Source organism: Anguilla anguilla, chromosome 8 (genome assembly GCF_013347855.1).
Source record: "Anguilla anguilla isolate fAngAng1 chromosome 8, fAngAng1.pri, whole genome shotgun sequence".
Classification (NCBI taxonomy): Eukaryota; Metazoa; Chordata; class Actinopteri; order Anguilliformes; family Anguillidae; genus Anguilla; species Anguilla anguilla.
In genome coordinates this window covers 6,157,760-6,184,729 of record NC_049208.1, presented here as the reverse complement: position 1 = coordinate 6,184,729, position 26,970 = coordinate 6,157,760, and the positions used below count along the sequence as shown (strand labels likewise).

Genomic DNA, 26,970 nt, shown 5'->3' with positions numbered 1-26,970 from the left:
ACCGCTTCTGAAACACAAACTGCTTTTCACAATAGCGACACGAACCAGTTCGGAACATTCCGGAACAGTCCTCTGCTCACCAGGGTGAACGGCTCTTCACACAGCTGTCTATGCACCTTTAGTGGGGGTTTCCTTATGAAAATGTCAGGAGGGGCTTCAATATGATATGTGAAGTCAAAATGCAGAGGTTAAGAAGGACAGTCATTATAGACTTGAGCTAGATGCTTAACTTGTCATGAACCCCCAACTCCATAAGTGGATGGTATGTAAGTTATGTACAGGAAGTTAAAGAAAATAAAACATATTGCACCCTTTGCAGGCAAAGACGATGTCGTTCATTACATTCATTGAGCTCCTGGGTGCAAGTCCAAGTGTGATTAACAACTACAAATCCCATAATTCACTAGGCCTCCGGAGGGCTGTAGTCATAGGGAAGCCTGCGAGTGGTACCATCTGTGTTGACATTACAGCTCCGTTTGTGTTTATGTCACACCTCACTGGGACAGTCTTGCAGCTTGTTCTGCTCTTGTGTTGTTACACACAGAAAAAAAAACAGTGAAGGCAGGGATGGGATCAATAAAATTTTTGGCTTTTTTTTTTTTTTCGATCCACAAATTCGATTTCAATCCATCTTCTTATCTTGACTGGGTTGAAAATGGAATCAGCCCCAAACCCTAGCCTTTAGGGACCTTCTCAGCCCAGGACCCCCATTTTCCTCCTCCACCTGCCGCCAAAACAGAAGCTGACCAATCAGAGACACTCTCTCCGGGCCACATTCAGGAAGGTGCAGTGAAGGAGAGAGGGAGAAAAGTGCGACAAGGATCGCGCGGACGGAGTTAAGCATAGTTCGAGTTTTTTAAGTTTTAAGCATAATTTAAGTTTTTTTAAGCGTGAAGCGCAATTTAATGTTCCCAATTTCCCTCCTTTTGCAATTTGCACTTACACAGCAAGGAAGCCGAACAAAAGGTACTGTGCTAACACTGGAGAGATGGAGCGCTTAAATTCAGTGCACAGCGTGGTTAGACCGGAAGAGACTTCCCAGGGTTAAAATAAACCGAAGACCAAAAAACTGGCTTCGAAGCCTTCAATTCCGTAATCTCCCCAGTCCACAGGAGCAGAAATGTCACAAGGAAACTACACGCAGAGAAAAGCGTTCACATTTTGCTGCCTAAAACTGAAGAAAATGCTTTTCCTTTTAGCACTTTTCACAAAAGTACGACAATTTCAGGATTACACGTGCAGTACGACTCATTCGCTTCGCAAACTAGGGAGACCAAGGGTGACTTCCATTTCTCAAATTTGTAAATACGACCCATTTAAACATTTTTTACATGTTGCTGTATTCAAGTAATATTAAATTATAAACTAAAAGCCGCTGATGTATTTTAAGGACACAAATCTAGGATATAACAGTACCATAGCTCCAGGTCAGTCACAGCTCCCCCCAGTAATAATGGCTGTTAAAACAAATCGTTAAACGGACTCTGTTTATGCTGTAGACGGTGTCCACATGACGAGATTAGCTCAAGAGGTGACCAGCTGGACTGGCCTGTGTAATCTGTTCCTAACGCATATCCGTGAGGGGGTGGTTTGGGGCAGCCGGGAGGGAAGGGGGGGGGGGGGCACAGGGACATTTGGCCCAGAGACTTGGAGTCAGTTTCCAAGGAGACACAGCAGAGGAGGCATAGAGGCATGGCCGCTACAGGGGCACTGTAATTTCGGTAAATTCGATGCTACTCATTACTGTGGTGGAGGACTCAGGTTCATGCTCCTGTAAACTCAGGACACTGAATTTGCTGGATGCTGTTCGTTCAAAGGCTCAAGCAGGAGAGCTGAGTGCTACTGCCACCTGAGAATGAAGCGAGGTTCACAACTGCCAGAGCCTCCACTACGAGTTTCCACCAGTGCCTGCACCCTACGGCTCCTCATCTCCAATCAGCCAATAAGCCCAGAGAAGCGTGTTTACACAGTAACACAGTGCCTAAAGAGAGACAATACATCCTGGATCCAAGAGCAAACCAAAATCCAAAATTATAACAAGTAGTAATTATTAATTATATACTACAATTACAAACAACAAAATGTATATAAATTGGTCGATAACCCAAAAGCCCTCAGACCAGATCAAGCTCACTCTCATTCAGAAGCGAATTCTGCACATAGATCTTCCTCCGTTCATTATGGGATGCAGAGCTCTCCCTGCTGCAGAATTCCGGAATGTGTCATTATACGGAGAGCGCTGCACTGAAATACTCAGGAATGAGAAACAACTGTAATCGGCGCTGGATTTAAACGGAAACTACATTCCATCGGAGGTCTTTAAAGTCTTATGATATTTGCCACAGGACTGCCCAACTCTGTTCCTGGGGACCTGCCGTCCTGTTGGTTTTCAGTCCAACCCCAGCAAAGCACACCTCACTCAACGGCTAGAGATCTCACTGAGCTGCTAATTAGTAGAATCAGGTACGCCATATTAGGATGTCACCTACTGGATAACAGATCTCCAGCAACAGGCCTGGGCAGCCCTGATGTGCCATATTAAGAGCTGAAGCCTCATCCATGCAAAAAAATATGCTGTCTTCAGGGGGATGGGGGCGGTCACATGACCTCCCGGTAAGGTCAAATTTACATTCCGTCAGCAGGGTGCAGCCATCTGCCACCCCCCCCCCCCCCCACATCAGGCCTGTGCCTCGAGACCGTGACCTCTGCTGTATCCGTGCCAACCGCGTCCAAACCGGGGCACGCTATTTTAACCACGGCCCAAGCCGCTCTCTCTCATCTGCAAAAACGGCCATTTTACAGCACTGCTTCAGCTGGCCCGACTACAGGCTCCAGCACACTGGAGTGCTTAAGGAAAGAGAGCCGTGGGGAATTCAGTAACTAACATTGGGATGCTTAACTCTGATTTAACACACTCCAGAATTGTTGTACCGCTTTATCATTAAGTGATGAAGAAATTCTTTCTTTTACATCCTTCTCGGTTCACTGGTCACTCAAAAAAAGCAAAAAAGGATATTGTGGAAGAATCAATAAAATGCAATGACTCTGAAATGTGTCACCTACAAAGGACAAAGCATCACAACAATTAGAGTGGACCAGAACTACCGCATTATTATTTTTACTTTATTTATTTAAGATCTATTTCAGCATAGACACTGAGTTTCCTTTTCAGCAAGGGCCTCCATTACAATTACACTGTTCAAACCAGAAGAAGTCTCACTACAGATTGATATGCATTTCACGCTCATTACTTTTCATTTTTAGGGATATTAAAAAAGCATTTTCCCTACTTAACAAACACTCCTACATTCCTTTTCCAAAATAAATGCAGAGTATTCATATTCATTCAATACCACAGGTATAAATTATGCATGCATTAGCATACTCTCAGTGGCCTTGGAAAAGACCTTGTCTAAATCAACAGACAACAGCTGTCTGGATGAAGATAACAAGACTGTGATTCAAGACAACCTAATTATTTTGGTACCTTCTTTCAATGAGAAATCAAACTCCAGGAAAGCGTTTGGTTGTAAATACACAGTTAATGTAAGCTGGTCTGTTAGTAGGGTTTTCCCCTGGGGTTTATTTCAAATGCCTATTGACCTTTTCCTCTTTTAAAAATCTCTGCCTTGTTATAAGCATGTTATATGACCGGCATGTTTAAATATGCTATGGGGCACAAGTGCAAACCGACGACATGCTCAGTCTCGCCAAGCAGCACGGGAGAGCCACTGTTAGGGTCGGGGGTCAGAGGTCAGAGGTCAGCCAGGGACATGAGTCTCAGTGCTTAATCTCAAGAACAACATGTTCTACTATGCTGAAACCTACAATACAAGGGACATTTAAATAAAAAATAAAATAAATATTTGAAAATATTTTCACTGCAACCTGTTTTTGTAAGCAAATAAACTTATTATGTACACAAAAAATTTTAAGAGTTTTTTTAATTTGGGTGAACATTTTATTCCACAAAAGAAACCAGCATCATTACCACGCAATTAAACCAACGATATGCACAACCACGGAATTTCAATGGCTCATAAATCAGGGAGGAAAAGACAGCACAGCGCAGTAGTGGAAACTGCTCTCTCCACCTCCCTCACCGTTTCCCTACATCCCGACATTAATGTCCTGGAGAGCCTGGCTGCCGGCCGCTAACGCTAACGCTAACGCTGTTCTGAGAGAGTAAATACGGAGAGCGCACAGAAAGGCTCCAGTGAAGGGGAAAGAGGGTGATGGTGGCCAGGTTTCTGGGCCCACACAGTGGGGAACGGGACGTGTTATGGACGCCATGTGGGTCTTACTCGGGACACGGTCCAAGAAAACAACTCTGAATGCGTAGCACTGTACGGAAAATTCATTCACCTCGCGGCAACGAACTGGCAGAAAGTAACAGCGTGTAAATCACTGCGGGAAAAAAAACCATTAGAACTGTAGACCACGGAGAAAACAATCAGCACTTTTCTTAAGAAATAATAATAATAACTTCCACTTGAGCTCTGACGTGCGTATGTCACATATTGATGATTTATTTTCCTGACACCTTGAAAGATTCATTTTTGTTCTTAAAATCAATGTTTTCCATTTTGTTCGGTCACCTCTCTTCAGTCTGGGAATGGACCGTTCTAAATGAGCAGAGGAACGGCATTAAAATAGTGCCAATACTAGCCGTGAGTGAAACGGACTGAGCTAATTATAGACTAAATGTCCCTACAGGAACTCACAGGAACTCTATCAAATACTGCACAGCTTCAGGAGGAAATGACTGCTCTCTGTAGTGGTCATTTTGTGATCTAGGTAGTAGATTAGAACACACCCACATCGCCCGCCTGTTTACTACGTGAAAATGAGAAAGCTGTGTAATTCACTAAGAGCGTCTGCTACAGTCTCTACTCTGCTCCTCAAACTCACAAAATCCTCTTTAAATTCCTCTCCCACATATTCCCTTTATCCTTTTCACCCTCCTATCCTTCACCATCTCCATTGCTTCCCGTGCACCTCTTTCCATCTACACATTTACCCTCCCTGCTTCCTTCCTCTTCCACTTCCTCTTCCTCACCATATTACTGCATATCTTGTCCTTTTCTTTTTTTTTTTTTTTTTTACACACAGTCGTTAACGTTATACTGTATATCCCCATATGCACTAAACCCCTTCCCCATCTCATTACATTACATTACAGGCATTTAGCAGACGCTCTTATCCAGAGCGACTTACACAACTTTTTTTACATAGCATTTTACACTGTATCCATTTATACAGTGTAAAATATATACTGAAGCAATTCCGGTTAAGTACCTTGCTCAAGGGTACAACGGCAGTGTCCTTACCCGGGAATCGAACCTGCGACCTTTCGGTTACAAGCCCAGTTCCTTACCCACTGTGCTACACTCTGTCCGCTCTATTTCTTGTCATGTAAGCAGAGGACAGGCTCTGCTTGGCCAGCCCTCCTTACGCCGTGTTCTCAGCTCTCAACCCTGTGACCTCTTCGGCTGGCTCTGCTCTCCACCGGCTCTCCTTGCACGCCGCCAATTTCAATTATCTCGGATCTCTGACATCCTGATTCGTTATGGAATTGCTTCGAGAACAATTTACCGCAGGTTTGCTGCATGCCCTGTTTGATGACATCTGCAGGCTCACAGGAAGCAGGCAAGGAAAAGCTTTTTGGCTTTCTGTCGCTGGCGACGAAGCCGATAGGCCCAGCCCAGAGACGGGTTTCCACTCTCCCGTTTCATACATAACTTCAAACGGCAAAAGCAATCAAAAGACATAAAAAGGACTTTCGAAACTGCCAGGTGTGTATAAGCACTTTGGTGTGCTTATATGAATCAGAAAAAGGAGAGAAAGCTGTTTGTGAAACTCTTTCCATATCAACTAACTTCGGCTCACTGACATTTTCCAAGATGCCAAAAGGTATGAGAGATTGCAGTTAGCGTTTGTACTGTAGGTGCATTTCAGTATGTCAGAGGGCCATAAAGTTAGGCTTCTTTCTTGTTATTAATGACACAGAGGCAAGTCGGAGGGCATATGATGAAAATTATGGCTCGATTGCGGGGGTAAGATAGTGGGGTGGTTGTGAACTGGGGGGTCTAAGTGGGGGGGGGGGCATATTCTGATTGCATTATGGCACCTGTGTTTTAAAAAACAAATTACTGCAGCCAAAACAGCACTTTATGCCGACTCAGATCAGGGGGGCACACACTTCAGCATATGCTGGTTTCCACCTGCGCAGGTGCCAGGTAAGGACAACAGCAGTGACAATCACAGTCACACACTCAGTCACACAATCACAATCGTACTGCTGAATGGTACAAGGTCCAGAATGTCAGTCTACAGGGGGCTCCAGTCCAGACAGCTTCAACCCAGTGATGTACTTACTACAAGAGCAGACTGAGCCCCCAGCCGTGATGTCATCACCCTGCGACACAGTCCTGACCCACTGGACTGCAGCCGTGGCCCACAATTGCCCTCACAGCCCATGAAGGGTAGGTTGAGATAGCGCACAGTCTGCCCAATCATGTCGTAGGAGCGTACACAGCGTCACAAAATAAATCCAGAGAAGCCTTTCCACGCAGTTCACAGGAACTGGTGTTCATAGCAAATCAGGTGATTATCTGTGAACGTGCATCAGAGTTCCCAAAAACGGTTCACATATGTGTACTGTCTTACCCATGGAATTTATTTCCCTAGCCCTTTACCGGGGTGAGCATAAAATATTTCCACAAAGCATGACTGCTTCAGAGTTATAGAAAAAAGAGGGGCAGAGTGGAATTCACTGTGCCATGCCACTTAAAAGAACCAAAAAAAAAAAGTGCTCATGAAATATTCAGACTTGTGGAGTACTGTCTTACTGCTACGGGGAGAGTCCAATGCTTATACTTCTGACAGCTCACGTAAAAAATTCAACAAACGCTCACATCTGCCGGTATGTTGTGCTATCCTGCTCACCAACAACGAGGAGAGGGCAAGGTCACAGCCTATCCCAGGCTGAACTTCCCTCCCGAGCAAACATTCCCCTCAGACACAAGACCAACACTCAACCACTTCCTTTAAAGGGTCAGTTCTAATCTCCTTCAGAGGAAAGGAAATTTACAAAAAACGCTTTCATCTCACGATAAGCCTCGCCCCGATGTCCGTTGACCAAGAGCAATCCTCAATTTAGCGCATTAAACGGAAAAAGCATTTACTGAGTCATGAATTCAGGATCTGAACGGTCAACGATGAGCGTTCTCAAGATTAAAAAAAAAAAAAAGGCAATGCCCCGCCTAGGAATAAAACCAGCAACCTCCCCGGCTGCCAGCCACCTGCGCTGCGCAGTGATGTCACCCAGGCGTGCGGCAGCTATTCAAACAGCAGGGCGGAGGTGAGAAGAGAGCTCGCGCCCCGAGCATCGGTTCCCACGGAGGTGCCACGTTTGGCTTGTCCCCGTTTCCAAAAAAGCCGTCGAGTGCCTAACGAAGCCACACACCGCTGGACAACAGATAGGAAGTCACGGCCAGGACTCTCAGTAAGAACAGCATCATCTCCCCCCCCCCCCACCCTTTCCAAACCACGTTAGTGCAAACCACGCCCCGATTTACAACAAACGTTCAGAATCGATTCCATTGGTCAACAGGATGAACAACAAAAGTTCAGAATTGATTCGAAAAAGAAAAAAAAAAAGATTAATACCTGATCAGATATAAGCATGATAGCTGGTAAGACGGAGCAATATACCACACACAGGTTAAGCTTCCTATGAATGAATGAATGAATGAATGAATGAATGAACAAATGAATGAATGAATGAAGGAATGAATGAATGAACAACATTTTTAAACATATACCTCCTGGACACACAGGTACCAGGGAAAGTGCATTAGTGCATGCATAAATATTTTTCCACATACTAACAAAAGCACTTTAACCTGATATTGCTAATACTTTAGCCTGAACCAGGTAGTGTTATGAGACTACAGAAAAAATACACAGAAAATAGCCAAATAAACACACAGTATGTCATTTTAGGATCATGCAGCGTCACACAGCATGATCATATGACCGCCATCTACTAAGAATAAGGTGGCAGGTTTTGATACAATCATTACAATTGCCAGCTAAAATAATACAAAATTTACGACTATCATCAAAATCATTGCAATATTTCAGGACCTTTTGCACCCGCATTTTCCCACATCAGCATAAAGCAACCACAACAGTTCAGGCAGGACGGCATGCCGTCTGTATTGATCAAATCAGGATTTGATTTTTCAAAGCTAAGAAATGTAGACCAAAAAAGTGCACTTGACGGCACTTTTTTTGTGTGCATCTGTGAGGGCAACGAGTTTGTTCTTGGTTAGTTCGTGCATTCCTTAGGGTTGGCAAAGAAGATGTGTGGGACCAGAATAACCAAGACTACTCATCTCACTCACAAAACAACAACAAACGAGAGACAATGTGTGGATCACAATGTTTCTTTTTACAGGAGTTTTCCTTGTTCTTAATTAATTAGCAATGCTTTATCCGTAGTAGATTTCGTCACGTGTGGCGTATTATATGTAATGCTTTTTTTTAAAAACCGTTGAATTCCCATAAATTTAACGGTAAATTATTCCGCGTACGTCTATACATAAACTAGCGTCGCGTGCGAACATTCAAATGAACAACGTACAAAAAAACTAGGATGACATACCTTCCATCACCTGAGCTGCAGTTGAAAGATGGCACAGCCACAAGACAAGGTGTATAACGTTACCAGGAAGCCACCTGGAAAAGCTAAAGGTGAGAGGATAGAATGTAACCAGTCTGCAAGAGTTACTCATTTGGAGCTACAGTGACATTATTCAACTTTTTTTTTTAATGAATTATGCTTACCGAGAATTCATTTCGCTAAGTGGTATTAATTCCTCGCGAATAAACTCCCCTCGTGCATATGTGCCCGTGAAATGAGATGATGGTGCGCGCTCTCTCTCGCTCTCTCTCTCTCTCTCACTCGCTCGGTTTTTCGGTCCCAAATTGAACAAAGGCGGCTTTAGTCCTTCACTGATTCAACTGGCTCCCCGACGCTGAAACCCGACTCCCCGAAATCCTGCAGTAAACCATCGCAGCAAACTTTTCAGCTTCTCCTCACCTTATGCTACAACCAATAAAATCAGACTTCCCTTCTATTACGCTTCCACGTACTTCTGCAACACAATTATCCAACTGTTATTTTTAAAAAATATATAAAAAATGCTGCTTCTGGTTGACCTTGAACAGCCAGTGTTGCCAGCATCTATTAAATATTATTCATAGATATATGAATAATAATAAAATTTCAAATATTCAGACATATCCAGACACAAACAGCCGGGGGTATGTCCACACAATGCAGATTCTGGGCGTGTCACTGGGCAAGGAATGTTCACTTTAAGCTGTCCTGACCCCTCCTTATAAGGGACACATCATCAGCTAAGCAGATTGCCATTGGCAACTGTCAATCATGCAGTTTTCAACAGCTCTACCTTTAGTGGATTCTGACCTGTTCACTGGCCATGAAGACCTTAAAGCTCAAGGGGAGGGGGGGTGACCATCCCAAAAGTAGGACACTGTGCGTGTGTGTATGTGTGTGTGTGTGCGTGTGTGTGTTTCATGTGCCTACGAGTATTTCATTCCCAATTGCTTTTGTTTCTCCCCATATTGGAAGGCCAAAAATTATTATTTTAAACCCAGTCCCATCACTTCAAGGCTCTCTGAATATTTAGATATTCATCTAAAATTTTAAACCTGAAATCCACCAGCTGAACTGCCTGCTTCTGCGTTGGTCAACTAGCTGGGGTGAGACAACGTGAGACAATTTCACGCACAGCCTTACTGTAAATAGCACAGTGCAGAAACATAGGGAGAGAAAAAAAAGAGTTAATCATTATTATTTAATGTCTTACGTCTGGAAATTGTGTATTTTAAGTCCAGGCCCTAGTTCTTACTTGACCATGTGAAATAATTGTGAGGCACTCCCCAAACAACGGCGATAAGCCGGCATGGGTGTGGGGACGGATTTCTCTTAATCGAGACTGGCCCCCGGACAGTGGCCGCGAGGGTTAGCGGTAATCAAGATGGCTATCTGTGCCAGAGGTCTCATTAGCCCTTTAAAAGCTTTGAGATCACAGATATGTGATTAGAATGTTCTTAACCCGAACGTTCTATTGCTGATGTCACAATCACTGCTGGTGATCGAAAGCAACGGAGTTCTAGAAAACTGACGAAAGAAGAAAAAAAAAACAGTCTAAAAAAAAATCTACATTTCAAATGGGTTAAGGCTTGTGTGTGTGTGTGTGTGTGTGTGTACATGTGCGCGCGTGTGTGTGTGTGATGGGGCCACTTTGTGTTCGTGTGCCAAACTAGCCTGGAATGTGGAGTGAGCTGGACCCAAACCATGGTATGGCTTTGGTTTAAAATCATGAAAGATATCATTTAAACTGAGGAAAAGCTCAACCAAAGAGCAATGTTCTTTGTTCTATGCATTCAGTGATCTCTGATACTTCCCTGAAACCTACACAAAATATGAACTCAACTGTTTGTGAAAGAAAAGAAAAAAAGAAAAAAGAAAGAAAGAAAAAAGTATGTTATTCTAAATGATGGACAAAGCACAATACAGTCTGATTGAGTCTGAACCTGCATTCCCAAAGATCATAGCAATTAGGGTCTGCATGTAACAGATTTTCATATAAAATGTATGAACATCTAGGGTTTCACGGATAGAGAGGTGAGGAGATTGGTCTTAACAGCATTACATTTTTGTGCCTGCTCAAATCAGTTTCTCCATCTCGACATGAAAGCAGTGTTACACGATGTGGGCCTGTGTAGGGCGGGATGGTGGTGCAGTGGGTAGCGCTCACAGCAAGAAGATAGCAGAGTGTGAATCCCGGCTGAGAGCCTTTCTGCGTGGAGTTTGCATGTTCTCCCCGTTTCTGTCTAGATTTCTGCCAGGAACTCCAGTCTCAAGCCCAAAGACATGCAGGTGAAGTTAATTGGACACTCTAAATTGCCCCATAGGTATGAGTGTGTGGGTGAATGGTGTGTGTGTGTGCCCTGCATTGGGCTGGCGACCTGTCCAGGGGGGTATTCCTGCCGCTCACCCATTGCATGCTGGGATAGCCTATCCCAGCATGCATTGGGCTAGAGGACTACAGTCTGGACAGGTCACCAATCTATCGCGGGGCACTAACCACTGTGCTTCATGAATTTGACATTAAAGACAGTCTGCCACAGGATGCCAGACAGCTAACTCTGACAGCTAACTGACAGTAATGCATCATCACAAGATAAAAATTATTATTGCCATAATTATGCCGGATAAGCAGAAGTGGAAGGGTGAGCACATGGGCAGTTTTCAGAGTCAAGCTGAGTTTGCTTGCCCAGCAAGATCATTCTTTTGTGTTTTTGAAGTCTAATTACACATGAAAAAGAAGAAAAAAAAAACGTTAGCAGTTCAAACGAGCAGAAGAGAGACAAGGCCTTTGATGACTGTTTTCCTCTCCCCCCAACCCCACGAACACAGGTCTGGGTTTGGTCTGCGAGTTTCCGATGATGTCACAGCGTTGTGAGGACAAACAGGGAGGCAAACATGGAAGTGTTGTGTGAGAAAGCTGGGGTGGGGGGGGGGGGGGGGGTGGGTGATCATCCTGCACTGACCTTTTAGGGGCTTCAGAACACTGTAACACTCCATTTTTTTCAGAGCTGTGTTCTTCTAAAACTGCACGATGAGATCTTACAGCTGTTGTATGAAGAGTATAAACAACCAAGAATGTGCCAAATGGGACGTCTGAAATATATTTTGTCCTGAATCACATTAAATAACCCCAAAATGAAAGCCTTTATTGATTCTCTTTAGACATGCTTTGATTGACTGACAGGAGTCCGTGATTTCATTCTGCTTTGGCTGGCTTAACTCCGAACGCTGATCAAAATCGGTCTTTAGTATGGTTTCTGGTCAGTGTGATGACAGTAATTGCTTTATCTTTTCTGTAGCCTACACAACTACTCAAACCTTTTAAAACTGACTCCCTGAAGTGCACTTAAATTTATTTGAATGTTGCTACAGCCTCACCTTAGGCTTGCAGCGAGAGCCGCGCTCTTAAATTCGATTCCGTTTAACGTCCGCGACCGCATTACGTTAGTCGTTACTCTACTTGCACAATGAGGCACTGTCCAGCCCTTGGCATTGGGCTGGATGTTTCGGTGTACATACGCGCAGCTGGAATTTTCTAAATTTAGCGCCGGAGGAAAAACGTATTTCATAATTCCTTCGATGGAAACGCAGGCGACGAAAACCCCACAGTCGTGTTTTCGCGGGTGACTTTGATAAACGGTACTCTCTCGCAGACCGAACGCGTAGAAACCGGCGCGTGCGGTCAGTCGGGTTCCGGCGGGAAACCGTTTATTCCCAAAGAAATACATGCGAATCCAGCGGCTTCGGTCTACGGGGGAATTCCAATGTAACGGAATGATCGGTAAAATCAGTAAAGTGATACTTTTTTCCCCCACTGCATGTACACAGATGTGGGACCTGGGTGCAGGGACCATAAAAAGAATGGTGCTGTGTGGCTACATAACACAGTAAACCGTAAAATGTACCACAAAACCCAGTAACCTAATACTTAACCTATGGTCAGCATTTCAGCTAGATTGATATCAACATTGAGTGGAAGATTTAGCAGCGATAACTATGTACTGTGAGAGTAAATGTAAATGCACGATTACTGATGACCCTCATTTATGTTATGTTGCCACTAATGACATATATCAGTGTGGAAACATTTAAATCCTGGCTTTGCAAAGGTACTGTAGGAGGTCTGGAACTGCACTTTCAACGGCCTCCCCCCCCCACCCCACTCGCCAGTTTGTGATCACAATCTGTACCCCCCCCCCCCCCCACCATCCCCACTGGTTCTTGATCAAAATCTCACCCCCCCCCCAACCCACCCCCCCACCTCCACCCTCTTCCCCCAATTCACAATCTTTCTGAAACTTTTTTAAAGGGGTTTCAAACGTCTGATTGAAATAAATGATTACAGTCTTTTGGAATAAAAACTGTGGGAACAGAAGTTGAAAGCCAGGATCAGTCTGATCAAACACAAAAGGTGTGTGCAAGTGAATTGCTTCCTCATTCCGGGGCAGTATTTCTAAAATGTTTTTGAAGTTTTTGTTGGGGGGGGGGGGGGGGGGGGGGGGGGGGGGGGGGGGGGGGGGGGGGGGGGAGGACATAATGTTCCTCACTGCTCTAAATCAGGGAACACCCGTGGTGAAAATAAGCAACAGCCAGAAACAATAAAAGTTCAGTGGCAGGGTTTGGTGCACTCAGCCACTGACCCACCACTTGTCTTTTATATGAATGTGAGTTATAACATAATATAGCATGGCATAGCATAGCATAGTTTAACATAGCATAACATAGCATAGCATAACATAACATAACATAACCTAGCATACCATAACATAACATAACATAACATAACATAACATAACATAACATAACATAACATAACATAACATAACATAACATAACATAGCATAGCATAGCATAGCATAGCATAACACATAACATAACACAACATAACATGGTAAATGGTAAATGGACTGCATTTATATAGCGCTTTTATCCAAAGTGCCTTACAATTGATGCCTCTCATTCACCCATTCACATACACACACCAATGGTGAAAGGCTGCCATGCAAGGTACCAATCCGCTCATTGGGAGCAATTAGGGGTTAGGTGTCTTGCTCAGGGACACTTTGACAATCCCAGGGCGGGGGGATCTAACTGGCTACCCTCCTACAGCCAGACAACCGCTCTTACCTCCTGAGCTATGTACCAACATAACATAATGACGAGAACAGGCCATTCGGCCCAACAGTGTTTGCCATTATGCTAGAAGTTATGCTTTTGACTGGGTTAGATCCCTCCTTCGTAAGTCATACTGACGAATAGGAGGGTCAGGTGAGGCGGTACCTGACATACTGACGAATAGGAGGGTCAGGTGAGGCGGTACCTGACATACTGACGAATAGGAGGGTCAGGTGAGGCGGTACCTGACATACTGACGAATAGGAGGGTCAGGTGAGGCGGTACCTGACATACTGACGAATAGGAGGGTCAGGTGAGGCGGTACCTGACATACTGACGAATAGGAGGGTCAGGTGAGGCGGTACCTGACATACTGACGAATAGGAGGGTCAGGTGAGGCGGTACCTGACATACTGACGAATAGGAGGGTCAGGTGAGGCTGCACCTCACTTTGCACTGGGGAACGGTTCAGGCGAATCACTTACAGAGCGGACTCAAGCCCTCGAAAGCAAAGCACCTGCATAAGAGCTCCAGCCCTGCGGACACACTGTTCTGAATCGGTTTTGGACGGGTTAACTGGTCATGAAGTGTCGTCGGTTTTGCACCTTAGTACCCCGTGAATTTGAAAGCACCAGCGTAGCCATTGGCTGGCACCACACTCTTCCTGGTCTAAGCTTATATAAGAGTCTGGAGTAGTCTGGTGGTCCTGGATCATTTTCAGCAAAGGGACTTTTTTTTTTTTTCCAGCGAGACCAGGGGTGACAGTTCGCAGGTTTCTACGGTAACTGGTCGTCATGGTTACAGACTTCCATGACGACAGAGGTCAGGGCAAGCACGAATAAGAAAGCAACAAACTGTAACAGGCCAAAAAAAAAAAAAGCAGTGAAGCTATGAACCAAGTGAATATCATTTTCCATTTATGTATTTAACGGTTTGGCTTCTAATGAAGGAAAAAATAACATATTTGTTATGTTTTGTAAAGCAAACTGTAATAACAAATGACCACATTCAAATCTGAAATGACTGAGGGTGACAGGTGAAGTGCTCTTGTTGACAGAGTGGGTCAAGGCTGTGCTTACACACACAGGACTGTTAAGACTAATATGTTGAGAGACCAACTGCCAAAATGAAGGGAAGTTATAGAGGAACAGAGCAGGAGTATAGGGTTGGGTTACCAGAAGACCGGGTTTGGACTATAATGCCCAGCCAGTTTTCATGTTATTTGCACAGGTTCGGTTTGTGGTCCTTACCAAACGATGTAAATGTGCGATTTGAATGACTGATTGAAATTTTACCACCAGTTTGCAATTAATTTTTTCTGTCTCCACTGTAACACTTCCACAACCCCATCCCCCCCCCCCCCCCCCCCCCCGATCAGTGAACCCAAACTGTGCTTCACTGTGTCCGTTTTTGAAACATTCTAAATCTGGCAACCTTGCAATAGCAGTCTGTAAAAATACTGGTCTGGCTTCACAACACAAACAGGGTTGTTAATGACAGAGAGTGCAGCAACACAGACACAAATACATTTCAGACAAAGAGATTTAAATTTAATTTACATTTAAACTTAAATTTAATTTACATTTTAAGAACAGAAACACTTCATTAGCCGACCAGTGAAAGTGTTTTTAGAGCTGCCTTTTACAATTTTACAAAATTAGAAAGGGCTGCTTCCTCAGTATGTATAGTTCAAAACTCCTCCTCAATATCAAATGTGTCTGCCGTCCTATAGTGTTTCGCTCCAAATGCAACAGAGTACACCTCACTCAACAGCTAGAACAGGTCTGCTCAGCTCTGTTCTTGGAGATCTACCATCCTGTAGGTTTTCACTCCAACCCTAACAAAGCACACCTCAGTCAACAGCTAGAGCAGGGCTGCTCAACCCTGCTTCTGGAGATCTACCATCCAGTAGGTTTTCACTCCAACCCTAACAAAGCACACCTCAGTCAACAGCTAGAGCAAGGCTGCTCAACCCTGCTTCTGGAGATCTACCATCCTGTAGGTTTTCACTCCAACCCTAACAAAGCACACCTCACTCAACAGCTAGAGATCTCGTTGAGCTGCAAATTAGTAGAATCAGGTGTGCCAAACTCGGAATTGAATTGGAAACCTACCGGACAGCAGATCTTCAGGAACAGGGGGTGGGCAACCATGCTATAGGGTACTCCTTTAGCAGGTGTCGGAAGGATATTTTCTGTTCCGGCGTCATCTTGAGTTTCAAAACCTGTCCATAAATCACTGCGCCGTGAATGGAAAAACCTCAGGCAAAGCACATCTATCTGAGAACGGCGGTGTGAGCTCGGTCGTATTACATTCACCTCCTCATATTGTCATTACAGAGTCTGAGAGAATCAAGCTTGACACCGTAACACTTACTCTGGGTACACTGTAACACTTACTCTGGGTACACTGTACCTGTCTCTGTATCCCAGCAACACCAGCTAACACAAAATGTCCCCGCAGTGTCCTCACAGGACAGAACTGTGAGGACATTTGTATAACACTGAGAGAGCATTTTGTGTTAGCTGGTGTTCCAATTCAAACCAATCACAGTCCGTAACATTCTACAATATAGTTCAGAATGATTTTCTTGTTTTCAACAAAACATTTTTCATTATTAGTTTTTTTGTTGAAACATCATATATGTATATTTATCCCTTTTCCCTGTCCTCCACCAGCTGAGCCATGCTGCCATTGGATATGACTAATGAGGTGCCAGCAGGCAGCACACACGTGATTGGCCATAAAGAGCCAATACCAGGCCGTCAAAGACCTCTAATTTCGACGGGCCAAGACAGCCAGCCACCTCGCTATGCCCTTGCACCATTATGTTGGGTATTTAGAGGTTGACCCCCCCTTCAAGGTCCAAGGAACCTCCCCACCTCGTGCTTCCAACTCACACTCCACCTATTCGTGATATTCATTTAACGTCTTATGCCAGCTTATCCCGGTAAGTTAACCAGTACAAGAGCATGAGACGAACACGCAGATAAAGGTTTCATTTCAGCGCGTGCCTTAATCTCATCGTGCCGTCTGCTGCGGAGTCGGAGACAGAGAGGGGCAGTGAAACACGTAGCGGTTAGGCTGAGCAGCGTTCTCTCCCAGCCTGTTCCGGTTGGTTACGGAGGTACAGTACAGTAATGTCTTACCGTTCGCGCTCCAGTGAATAGACCTGGCTTTGATACCGCTGGGCGCTTCGCAGTGTGACTCGCGAAGAATGCGGTTCTGTGGGAACAGACCCGCGTCAGCTCAGCGGTGCGCTAATCACAATAACAAGCCCCGGGTTCGACTGCACGGGGCCATGCCGCGCAAATTACCCGAATCAGTTCAATTAGATTCCGTTAGATTCAGCGTTGATCCACATTAGAGTTGAAGGGCCTTGTTTCTGTTCTGAAAAAAAAGTTATTTTCGGGTTGACATTTCTTAACCTGCACGAAAGTGGAAGTGTACTGAGTACAGGAACATGCATGGGGTACTTTAAGTCTTTGAGCTCAGGAATCACTCTTCATTTAACAAAAAGAAGAAAACCGACCTTGTCAAGACTCGTGTTTTCCATGCATGATTGAATGCCACTGCTATGTTCACTTTTCATCTTAAATGTAAGTAGAACAAATAATTAGTTCACAGTTCAATTGTTCAAATTCAATTGTTTGCTTTAACAATTTCAGTCAAAGTTTCACACACTAACTAGTTACATGGTGCACGATGGCATGGTTAATTATTACATACAAACTCTATCACAAAAGGGACACCACAAGTGTGGTATAACCTATTAATTCTATGTTTCATTTTAATTATGATTGTTTCACAGGATATCTCTTATACAAAACTTATATTAAGCCGTTCAGTGTTACAAAATGCAGCAGGTTGTAATAGAAGTTCAATGGTGAACAATGGACTATTAATTAAGGAAACCATATTGTGCCACTCCCATAAACGCGCATGCGTGCACACTATTGCAACCGCATACCCTTGGTGCGTGTACATTCTGCACAAAATGAAAGGTCTCATTTTTCAGATTTTCCCAGTATTCCAGAACTGTGACACAGCTGGCGCCATGGAAAACAAGAAAGGAAGTATAAGGACTATGTTGCCTTGGAAACAGAGAGACACAGCATTCCGTTGCCCTGGTGACCATAGCGCGGACTATTTCTCCACAGTTCCATTGTACATAGAATAGCAACCATGCAGCTGGTGAAAGAAATATGTCATCACAGTCATCTTGCATGCATATACTCACACATTTCCCCTACAAATACTAAAGCAATACTCAGAATTGCCATCTCAGCATAGGGACTGAGGTTGGTCTACCTGTGGTAGCACAGAACTGAAGCAGCCAAGGCCATAAATCTTATTATTGCATCATTAGAAAATACAACATTTAAGCACCCTCATCCAATTTAACAGTGGCCAGAGAAGACTTTGCTCTCTGTCATTGACATTCATTACCCATTGAAGAGTAGACTTTTTGCTTTTTGTTTTTTTTCAAAGTCAGTGTTCTAGAACTCCACTGCTTTCAGTTGCCAGCAGTGATTGTGACATCAGCATTAGAATGTTCAGTTAAGAAAGTTCTCCTGCACCTTAAAGGGTTAAGACAGAAATAGTTGCAGAGGGATGGGGCAGTATTCCAGGCTGTACCTCAAACATGGTACTTCAGGCAAAAAATATAATGCTCCAGTTCTTCTGCACTCAGTGAAATCTGGCTTTCTGTTTTTCTAAACCAGTTTAGGCTCTGATACTCTGTCATAAGGACAGAGAGCCAGGGAGACAGGGAGCTTTTTCAGGAGAAATCCTGAGCATCATGGCATCACTGTAAGGAGATGCTGGATGGCTTGAATGACAGACTATTACTGTATAAAGAGGCAGTGTGTGTTTTCATACACCAAACCACGCAGGTCCTTGGGTGAAATCATGTTATTGTTCCACTCGGAGAAAGAGGGGAGCACAGCATTAGCGACTCTGCTAACGGCGTAGGCTAACACCGCGGTGGTCTGAACCGGCTCCTCATCGCTATGGCAGCTAAGCTCACCCAGAGCGAGAGACAGGAATGCGTGGGTAACTTTTTTTTTCCAAGGAGGAGCGACTCACAGTGTCATCCGGGTAAACTCTCAGGGTCATCCGGGTAAACATTTTTAGTCGCGCGAACCCTCTGCCGCTTCAGACAGCTCTGATCGCCTTGGTTGACTTCATTCCAACTCAAAGTTCTCTCAGAGCGGGTCTGCTGCCGGCGTGTTAACTACTTCCTGTCAGGAAACGGCTAGAAGAGAGCACGACTGAAGTCTCCCTTTGTTCCAAGTTCAAGAGAATGAGAATAGCTGGCTTTTGGGGTTGGCAATGCCTGCGTGCGGTTATGATGCTTGTCATTGATTTGAAAGGAGCACCGTTTTCAGAAAGAAGACATCAGATTTCCTACAGTTCTGAAATCCACCGAATCATCTGCTTTCTTACCTCTCCTCAGGCTGCCAAATTCAAATGGCACCTTGCAGATGGCAAGGATTTGTATGAAAGGAACTGTATCCCAGCAATCACACCATGACTGGGAGAGTCAGTAGGCCCTACGCCAGCCAGTGTGAAGCCTGAATGCCGTGAGAAGCTTCTGGAAGTACCTCAGTAGCCATCGGTGCACACAAACACTGTCTGGGTCAGTCCAAAACGCACCTTAAAACTGAAATAACATTTAAAAAGACTCCAGAATGTGAGCTGTCCTCTTACTGTAAGTCCTAAGGTCATAGTTCGGCCACGTTCTGATTTCGAGAGGTGTTCCGGGTTTTACTCAGTGCAGTTATCTGGCTAACTCTGTGATACTGATTTGTGATACAGGCCCTGTACTTCACACTCCTGGAAAAGGCTTACTTTAGCAGAACCCAAAGTGTTGGGGGGGGGGGGGGGGGTCACAGGGAGATAATGAGGGAGGGGTGGTTGACTGTTGAAGGAAAAAGGACGTGGGTGTATATAAGGGCCTGCCTCTACTCAGAATGAAAGTGTAAGTATTTATGGTGATTATCAGCCAGCTGAGGGAACATGTCAGGGTCCAATATTATCAGGGTATGCAAAACTATCTCTTTGCAGCTCTCTGTGGGATATGCAAATGAGCGCAGAGGTCACTTTGGCCCGAGGGCTGGAAGGACTTTCCGGGGCCAGTCAAGCGATTCGCGCCGTGCAGCCGTGTGCAACTCACCTGCCCGAGTAAAAATAAAAACTAAACTTTGGGCTAAAAGGAACTTAAATCTGCTGCATTTCCTGGAAAAAACAGAACTTGGGTATGAACCCTTTTAGGAAGAAATTGGTATTTTGATAAATGTTTCTCTCTCTGAAACATGACAGAAATGAGAATCCTGAACGAAGTTGCCTGTCGGAGAACAAGCATACTTACACATTAAACCTGAAATATTCAGCACATTCATCACTGCAGGCAAAAATGTACAGCAATATGGGGCCGGTTGTAATTAAATCCAGCAAGGACAATAAAACCCAAAATGAAGCATTTTCCTTATGGATGGAATAGAGTAGAGTTATTATTTTCATGGCAAATAGGAAATAAAATTGAGGCTGACATCACTTGGAGGCCACAGGAGAGCCAAGAAAACCAAAGAAAAGAGAGGAAGAGGAAATGCAAGAATTAGATGAGTTTCTTTCAAACTTTAAAACTGTAGCAGCATGAAGGTGACAGTCGTATTTTTGCTGCAATTACAGCAGAGTAATGTCAGTCATGACAATGTATTCGTTATGATGCCTCTGCAGTAAATCTGGGATTGTGCACCCTCTAGTGGACAAGTCTGGCATGGTTAAATTAATCTCTCACTGCTTTATTGTATCAATGCAATGTAAACTGACATTTTGCCCAAATCTTAAAGCACCTAAAGTACTACAGCTCCAAGATTGAACTCAAAGAAAAGGACACAGATGCTTTCAGCGCTGTCAGAAATATCCGTTTACTTTATTGACGCTAAAACAAAATGACCACGTTCACAATTCTTCACGGAGAAATAAAAACGATGCCTGGGTTACAAAATACTGTGTATCTAAGAAAAGACAAATGAAACAGAATGTGTGTGTGTGTGTATGAGCATGCGTGCATGGTGTGTGTGTGTGTGCGCATATGAGCATGTGTGCATGGTGTGTGTGTGTGTGGTGTGAGTATCTGTGTGTGTATGGTGTGTGTGCATGTGTGAGTATGTGTGTGTGTGTGTGTGTGGTGTGTGCATGTGTGAGTATGTGTGTGGTGTGTGCATGTGTGAGTATGTGTGTGTGTGTGTGGTGTGTGCATGGTGTGTGTGTGTGTGGTGTGTGTGCGCATGATGTGTGTGTGTGTGGTGTGTGCATGTGTGAGTATGTGTGTGTATGGTGTGTATGTGTGAGTATGTGTGTGGCGTGTGCATGTGTGTATGTGTGTGTGTGTGTGTGTGTGTGTGTGAGTATGTGTGTGTATGGTGTGTGGTGTGCATGTGTGAGTATGTGTGTGTGTGTGTGTGAGTATGTGTGTGTATGGTGTGTATGTGTAAAAGACCATGGAACACACATACGGCTGAACCAGGCGAAGGCCTCATTCTACACTGTAATTCCATACGGAAGGTGCTACGCTTTTAATCACTGCTGATATGCAGACAAACCTCTCCACACATCAGCCATCAGGAATGAACGTAACCCAAGAGCTGCAGTGTGAGGTACACCCGTGTGTGCGGCACTATTATGCCCGAGGCCTCGAACCAGCCCTCACCCCATTCAGTGACAAACTCCCGCAGGTTCGAGCTTCACGTACCAGAATTCTGTGACTCGGGAAATTAAAGCGGTTTCCAAAGACGAAAGGAGGCGTTGCTAAGTTTAACTGAGGCCTTGGGTTGCAGTGGTTTGGTTTTTTTTGGCACATTTCTACTTATGCAAAAGATACACTTTATTAGGATACTTAAAAAATAATTAAAAAAACAAAAAAATTATACAGTACATTTAGAACAAAGTCTCTTTTCAGCAGTTATACAGTATCATTTATAACACAATAGCAGGCGCCCAACACATACTTTATACTGAGCTGCAGGAGCCTGGGGAGAAAGCAGAGCTACTCAGATGCATTATAAAACTGTCCACGTCAGGGCATTAAAACAGAGGGCCTGGTTTCACCCCAGACAACAACAACAAAAAAAAAAAAAACAGGAAGAGGCAGCATCTACACAAAGGCATTGAATGGGGGGTCTCACGGTTATGAATGACCCAGTGGGTTCCCGGTGGTCACCTGACTGCTTGGTTTCCGTGGCGAAGTCGTGAGTGACAGCTCTGAGGGCGGGTCTTTCGAGCTCTCTCGTGTGGTCACACAGGGTTTCTCCCTGTAGCGTAGCTTTACAGCAAAGGCCTGGCCAGTCCGCACATCGTTCCGTGAGCGTTTCCGCTAGAAATCTAAAGTGCTCGTGTGAAATGACATTGTGTGCATAAAACTGTAAATTTCAGTGAGGCGGAACTTGAACGTCGGTGAAGTATTAAAAATCCAAGACGGGACCGTTTTTGTGCTGCATCATGGGAGCAGGATTAGGAAACTGACAGGACTTGGACAGGCAACATCTGCCACGACAGCGGTCCCTTTCTCACAGCTAAAAATCTGCAGAACAGCACTAATCGTGAGCCAAAAAAAGATTAGCGAAAATCCTCGCTGTGGCCATGCCTTCCCTGCAATGAATCAAAAGGTAAAACCAACCCAGGTATTTAACAGGACACGCAAAGCTTCACTCTCATGACTGGGGATTTGTTCCATGTGACCACATACACTCACTCACACACACGCACACAGACACACACGCATGCACGTACACACACACACACACACAGACACACACACATGCACACAGACACACACACACACGCACACACCTGACAGACCCATAATCCTAAAGCCCCAGTTCCTCTCCGCAGAGTCCAGAGTCGCTGCTTTAGCCCACTGATTCCCGAGGGCGCTCACACCCGAGACCACCTCTCTCTATGGCTTCACTTCCCGTAGCCATGGCTACCACCAATGCCTTGGCTCCACTTGGTCACATGACCACCGCGTGCGGGTGGAGATATGTCTGACTGCCACAGAGCACTGGGCAGCCATCGCTGCATCGTCCACATCCTCCGGCACAAACTTCCTCACCGACAAACAAAAAAAACCCCAAAAAAACCACGAGAGCTACTCTCTGTCCTTAAAACGGCACTCCGGTGTGCACCAGCGCGCGATTGGTTCAGACGCAGCTCTCTGTGGGATATGCAAATGAGCGCAGAGGTCACTTTGGCCCGAGGGCTGGAAGGACTTTCCGGGGCCAGTCAAGCGATTTGCGCCGTGCAGCCGTGTGCAACTCACCTGCCTGAGTAAAAAAAAAAAAACGAAACTTTGGGCTAAAAACAGGCATATTTACAGACGGCCCACCCGGCCTGTCACTGTTATTGCCTCGTTCTCACAGGACCTGAAGGCCGGGTCCTTCCGATAGTAGCCAACGCAGAAAAGCAAAATGAAAACATTAAGGCTACATCTCCCTTCAGGCTTAGAACAGCCTCTAACGCCGCGCTGCACAGCTAGTCCGCTAGTTCGCTAATCCGCTAGTCAGCTAGCCTGCTAGCCACACGCGCCGCTTTGGTACAAGCTTCAACACGGATATACAGGTTAAGTACATTATTTAACAACAAACAACAAAAAACACAAAGAACATAAAATATCCAACATTCCTGTTTACCCCCCCCCACTCCCCCTTTATAAGATATTGCATACATGGGGAAAGGCTGTCGCTATTACAGTACTCCACAGCCAGGGGGCGCTGTGGGGAGCGAACAGAGCCGAAACAAACCTCAGGCCTCAGCGAGCTTGTGCAAAAAAGTCCTTTTCCAGGTTACGTGAAACAAAAACAACTGCAACAGTTTAAAAAAAAAAAAACTGAACTAAGACACACAAATATAATAATATTAGCATGAGCGTCCGCTGTATTTACACACATAATAAAGACATTTTAAAGAGTGAGGAGAAGCTGAGTAATATCTGATGAGGCTGTAATTAGTGGTGTCCCAAGGCCATCCTGGCTCGGGTGTGAGGTGGCCCCCATAGTGGCATCGCTCCTGGTCCTGAGGGGAACGTTAAGACCCCCCTCCTCCTAGCACGCAGACGCCTGGGCGCCCCCCATCCCGAAACGCTGGCCCACGCGGGCGCCGCCGGACCCCTCCCCCCGCCGCAGCGCTACGAGTAGATGGTGATGACCTCACGCCCGCCCCCCCGCACCAGCAGCACGCGGTTCAGCCCCTCCATCAGAACCTCCAGGAACTCCATGTCTGACGGGCCGCGGTCAAGGAAGGAACACGGCAACACTCCCCCCCCCCCCACCCACCCAAAATACAGTAAGCCTGCGGTGCAGTCTGCTCGCTTTCGGTGCCTTTCAGTAAAACTGATGCATTTAAGTCTGACTGGCTAAAGAATCCACGGACCTTGTTCTCAAGGCCTTAAATGGCTGTTGATTGAAAGGAAACCACAAATACCTGCAGACACAGCGCCCCCTGCAGGACTGGAGTTTCACACCCCAGCCGGAGGCTACGTGACAAGCGCTGCATCCATGAAACAAAACAGAACAGAAAAGCCACCCTATGAACATAAATGAATGAACGAATGAATGAATGAATGAATGAATGACTAAATGAATGAATGAATGACTGAATGACTGAATAAACGAATGACTGAATGAATAAATGAATGAATGAATGAATGAATGAAGGATACAGTTCTCGTCCCCGTCTTTGTTCCGGGGGGGTCCCGGCATGTTGAGCAGGACCAGCTGAGCATCCTGGGACTTGCTGACCACGGCCTCGTTCAGCTTGACGGCCGTGTGCATCCTGCGCACGTTGGACTGGTTCCTGCAAGCAGGGCGGTGGAGAGAAGCTTAGCGTGGGAGAGGACCCACAGCCGGGCCAAACCGGACCGGACCGACCCACAGCCGGGCCGAATCGGACCGGGCCGACCCACAGTCAGGCCCAACCGGACCGGACCGACCCACAGCCGGGCCGAACCGGACCGGACCGACCCATAGCCGGGCCCAACTGTGCCAAACCAGGCCAAACTGAGCCGGACAGAACCCTACAGGGCAACACCGGGCCAAACCAGGCAGGACAGACACCAGCTAGGGCCCGGGACAGAGCGACAGACTGGCCACACCACTGGAGCACAGCCAGCCAGACCGCTCATACAACTACCAGAAACAGGACGTGCAAGTCATTGTAACAATCCATATACTATATTAAATAGTAATAAAACATGGTTTCCAGCCACACACTGCCTAATCCTGAAGTGCGGGCAGATCGTCCAATCATAGGCAAGTATGACGTTAGATCATCCACTGCCTTTAAGCTGCTCCGTAATGCTAAGAACATAGTTTTATAAAATCACCCCAGGTGCAAATAAACCAGGGACAAGCAGGTCAAGTACACAACTACAAGCGCACAAAAAGGCTTCGATTAAATACCACAACATTTAAAAAAAAAATTGCTAACATACTTGATGTGCAAAAGAGCAAACAAAGAGCGATTACTGCGCTATAAAACGAAGCACAGAGTACAGACACAAAGCCAGACAGAGCAGGAGGGGTCAGTAAACTGCCCTTTGGGCATCACGGAGGGGGGGGGAGTTATAACACCCTCCTGACGGGACGGGGCGAGGGCTGAGGGGAGCGCCGGTCGAGCGCTCGCTGCTCTCTGAGGAAGCCGCGGCGCGGCGGCGGCGGCGGCGGCGAATGAGCGGGGGGCTCGGCGCGGAAGCGTGCGCGCTGCAAACCGGCGAAGCGGCGGGCGTCATGGCGTCGCTCGGAAACGAAGCGCTACACGTGCGGGGGGGGGGGGGGTAGGGGGGGCGGAGCCGTCTCTAAGCGACGAAGAGTAAACACTACCGCTAGCAACCAGTCAGCCGCTGAGGCCTTTCTCCGTGTGATAGTTTACAAAAAAAACTTCCTTTGCCTTTCCTGTGAAACATCACCTCACTCAAATAACTATCTGGTAATTACAGTAATTACATAAATAGGCGATAATGGCAAGTAGCTAGTGTCAACAAAAAAAAATAGTATTTTCAAATTCAGAATTCCAAACACAGTTGTTCTACAATTGGGGAAAAATAAAAAAAAACATTCAAAAGGTGTTTGCAATATTTGGACAGCACTGAAGCACAGCACTCTAAAAAAAACTTGGGCTTTCCATCACAAGCAGAACTAATAATGCTACTGTATGACAGCAGCACTCAAACCAGAGCCACTGAATTATCACCCAACCACCGTGACTGCAGTGCCAAACACAGACGCTGAGCTCCGCGCTGAATTCCGCTCAGCACGGATTCTGATGACAGGTGACGACACTGTGACCTCCCACAGTTCACAACGCCATCAACCAGCTACGGTAATCTGCCCGTCAGGCAGCGGTATTAACGCCTTAATGAGCGCGGATGACAAACACGCGATTAGAATGCTCGTAACTGAACATTCTAGTGCTGAGGTAACAAGCAATGGAGATCTAGAACACTGACTTTTGACATTTTGAAAAAAACATTCCAAAAAAAACCAAAAAAAAAAAACCAGCTCTTCCGGGGGTTAAACTACTACACGCCTAAGATCTATCATTCTGACACGCGGGAGATTCTCTGTGGAAAGCGCAAGCTAGGTCGCAGCAGCATGCCAAAAGAATAAAAATAAAATTCTGCCACATGCAGCTCAAATTCAAAACTCGAAGGAGCTGCGCTGACCTCAGTTCGGGTGGGCCCGAGAGCGTGCCCCCGTCCTCCTACCCACGCACACTCTCCGGCCCAGTCAACTAGAGGCTTGTGGGAAATGGAGTACAAACAGGACTACGGTAAAACGAACACACACACACAAACACACACGCGAGGCAAAGTGAAATGTAACTTACAGGTTCTCCCACTCTCTAGAAGGGGCGGAAACAAAACAGAGACACACACAGGCTTAGAGATCATTGTCCGACAGGCTGTGCAAGGCTTCCGATCACACACACGCGAACCATGCCAACACAACTCCGTGGACAGCGGCCCTGCCCACACCGAAGACTGCCCCCAACGTCCCCAAACAGCCACTAATTCTCCTGACAATGCAGTGCTGACAAAATGTACGTTGAAAATGCAGAGCGTTTTACTGTGCACTCTGAATAAATTATTTCCGTGTAATTATCCT

At 45.6% G+C, this 26,970-nt stretch overlaps 2 protein-coding genes across 15 annotated transcripts in view; both read right to left on the bottom strand.

The window, feature by feature from the left end:
• Positions 1 to 9,131, bottom strand: part of LOC118232870 (collagen alpha-1(XV) chain-like) — a 73,576-nt gene extending 64,445 nt beyond the window's left edge. For all 6 annotated transcript variants that reach the window (XM_035428070.1, XM_035428071.1, XM_035428074.1 and 3 more), the window contains exons 1-2: positions 8,854 to 9,131; positions 8,672 to 8,754 (exon numbers count right to left, since the gene is read on the bottom strand). In XM_035428070.1, the coding sequence (XP_035283961.1) occupies positions 8,672 to 8,754; positions 8,854 to 8,864 (94 nt within the window). In that variant the 5' untranslated portion in view covers positions 8,865 to 9,131. The remainder of the gene's footprint in view (positions 1 to 8,671; positions 8,755 to 8,853) is intronic.
• A 13,536-nt stretch (positions 9,132 to 22,667) lies between these two features.
• Positions 22,668 to 26,970, bottom strand: part of LOC118233178 (solute carrier family 12 member 7-like) — a 57,915-nt gene continuing 53,612 nt past the window's right edge. For 3 of the 9 annotated variants that reach the window (XM_035428576.1, XM_035428580.1, XM_035428582.1), the window contains 3 exons: positions 26,693 to 26,707; positions 24,528 to 24,661; positions 22,668 to 24,085 (listed from right to left, as the gene is read on the bottom strand). In XM_035428576.1, coding sequence (XP_035284467.1) covers positions 23,994 to 24,085; positions 24,528 to 24,661; positions 26,693 to 26,707 — 241 coding nt within the window. In that variant the 3' untranslated portion in view covers positions 22,668 to 23,993. The remainder of the gene's footprint in view (positions 24,086 to 24,527; positions 24,662 to 26,692; positions 26,708 to 26,970) is intronic. The other 6 variants (XM_035428581.1, XM_035428584.1, XM_035428578.1 and 3 more) reach the window with 3 other exon arrangements.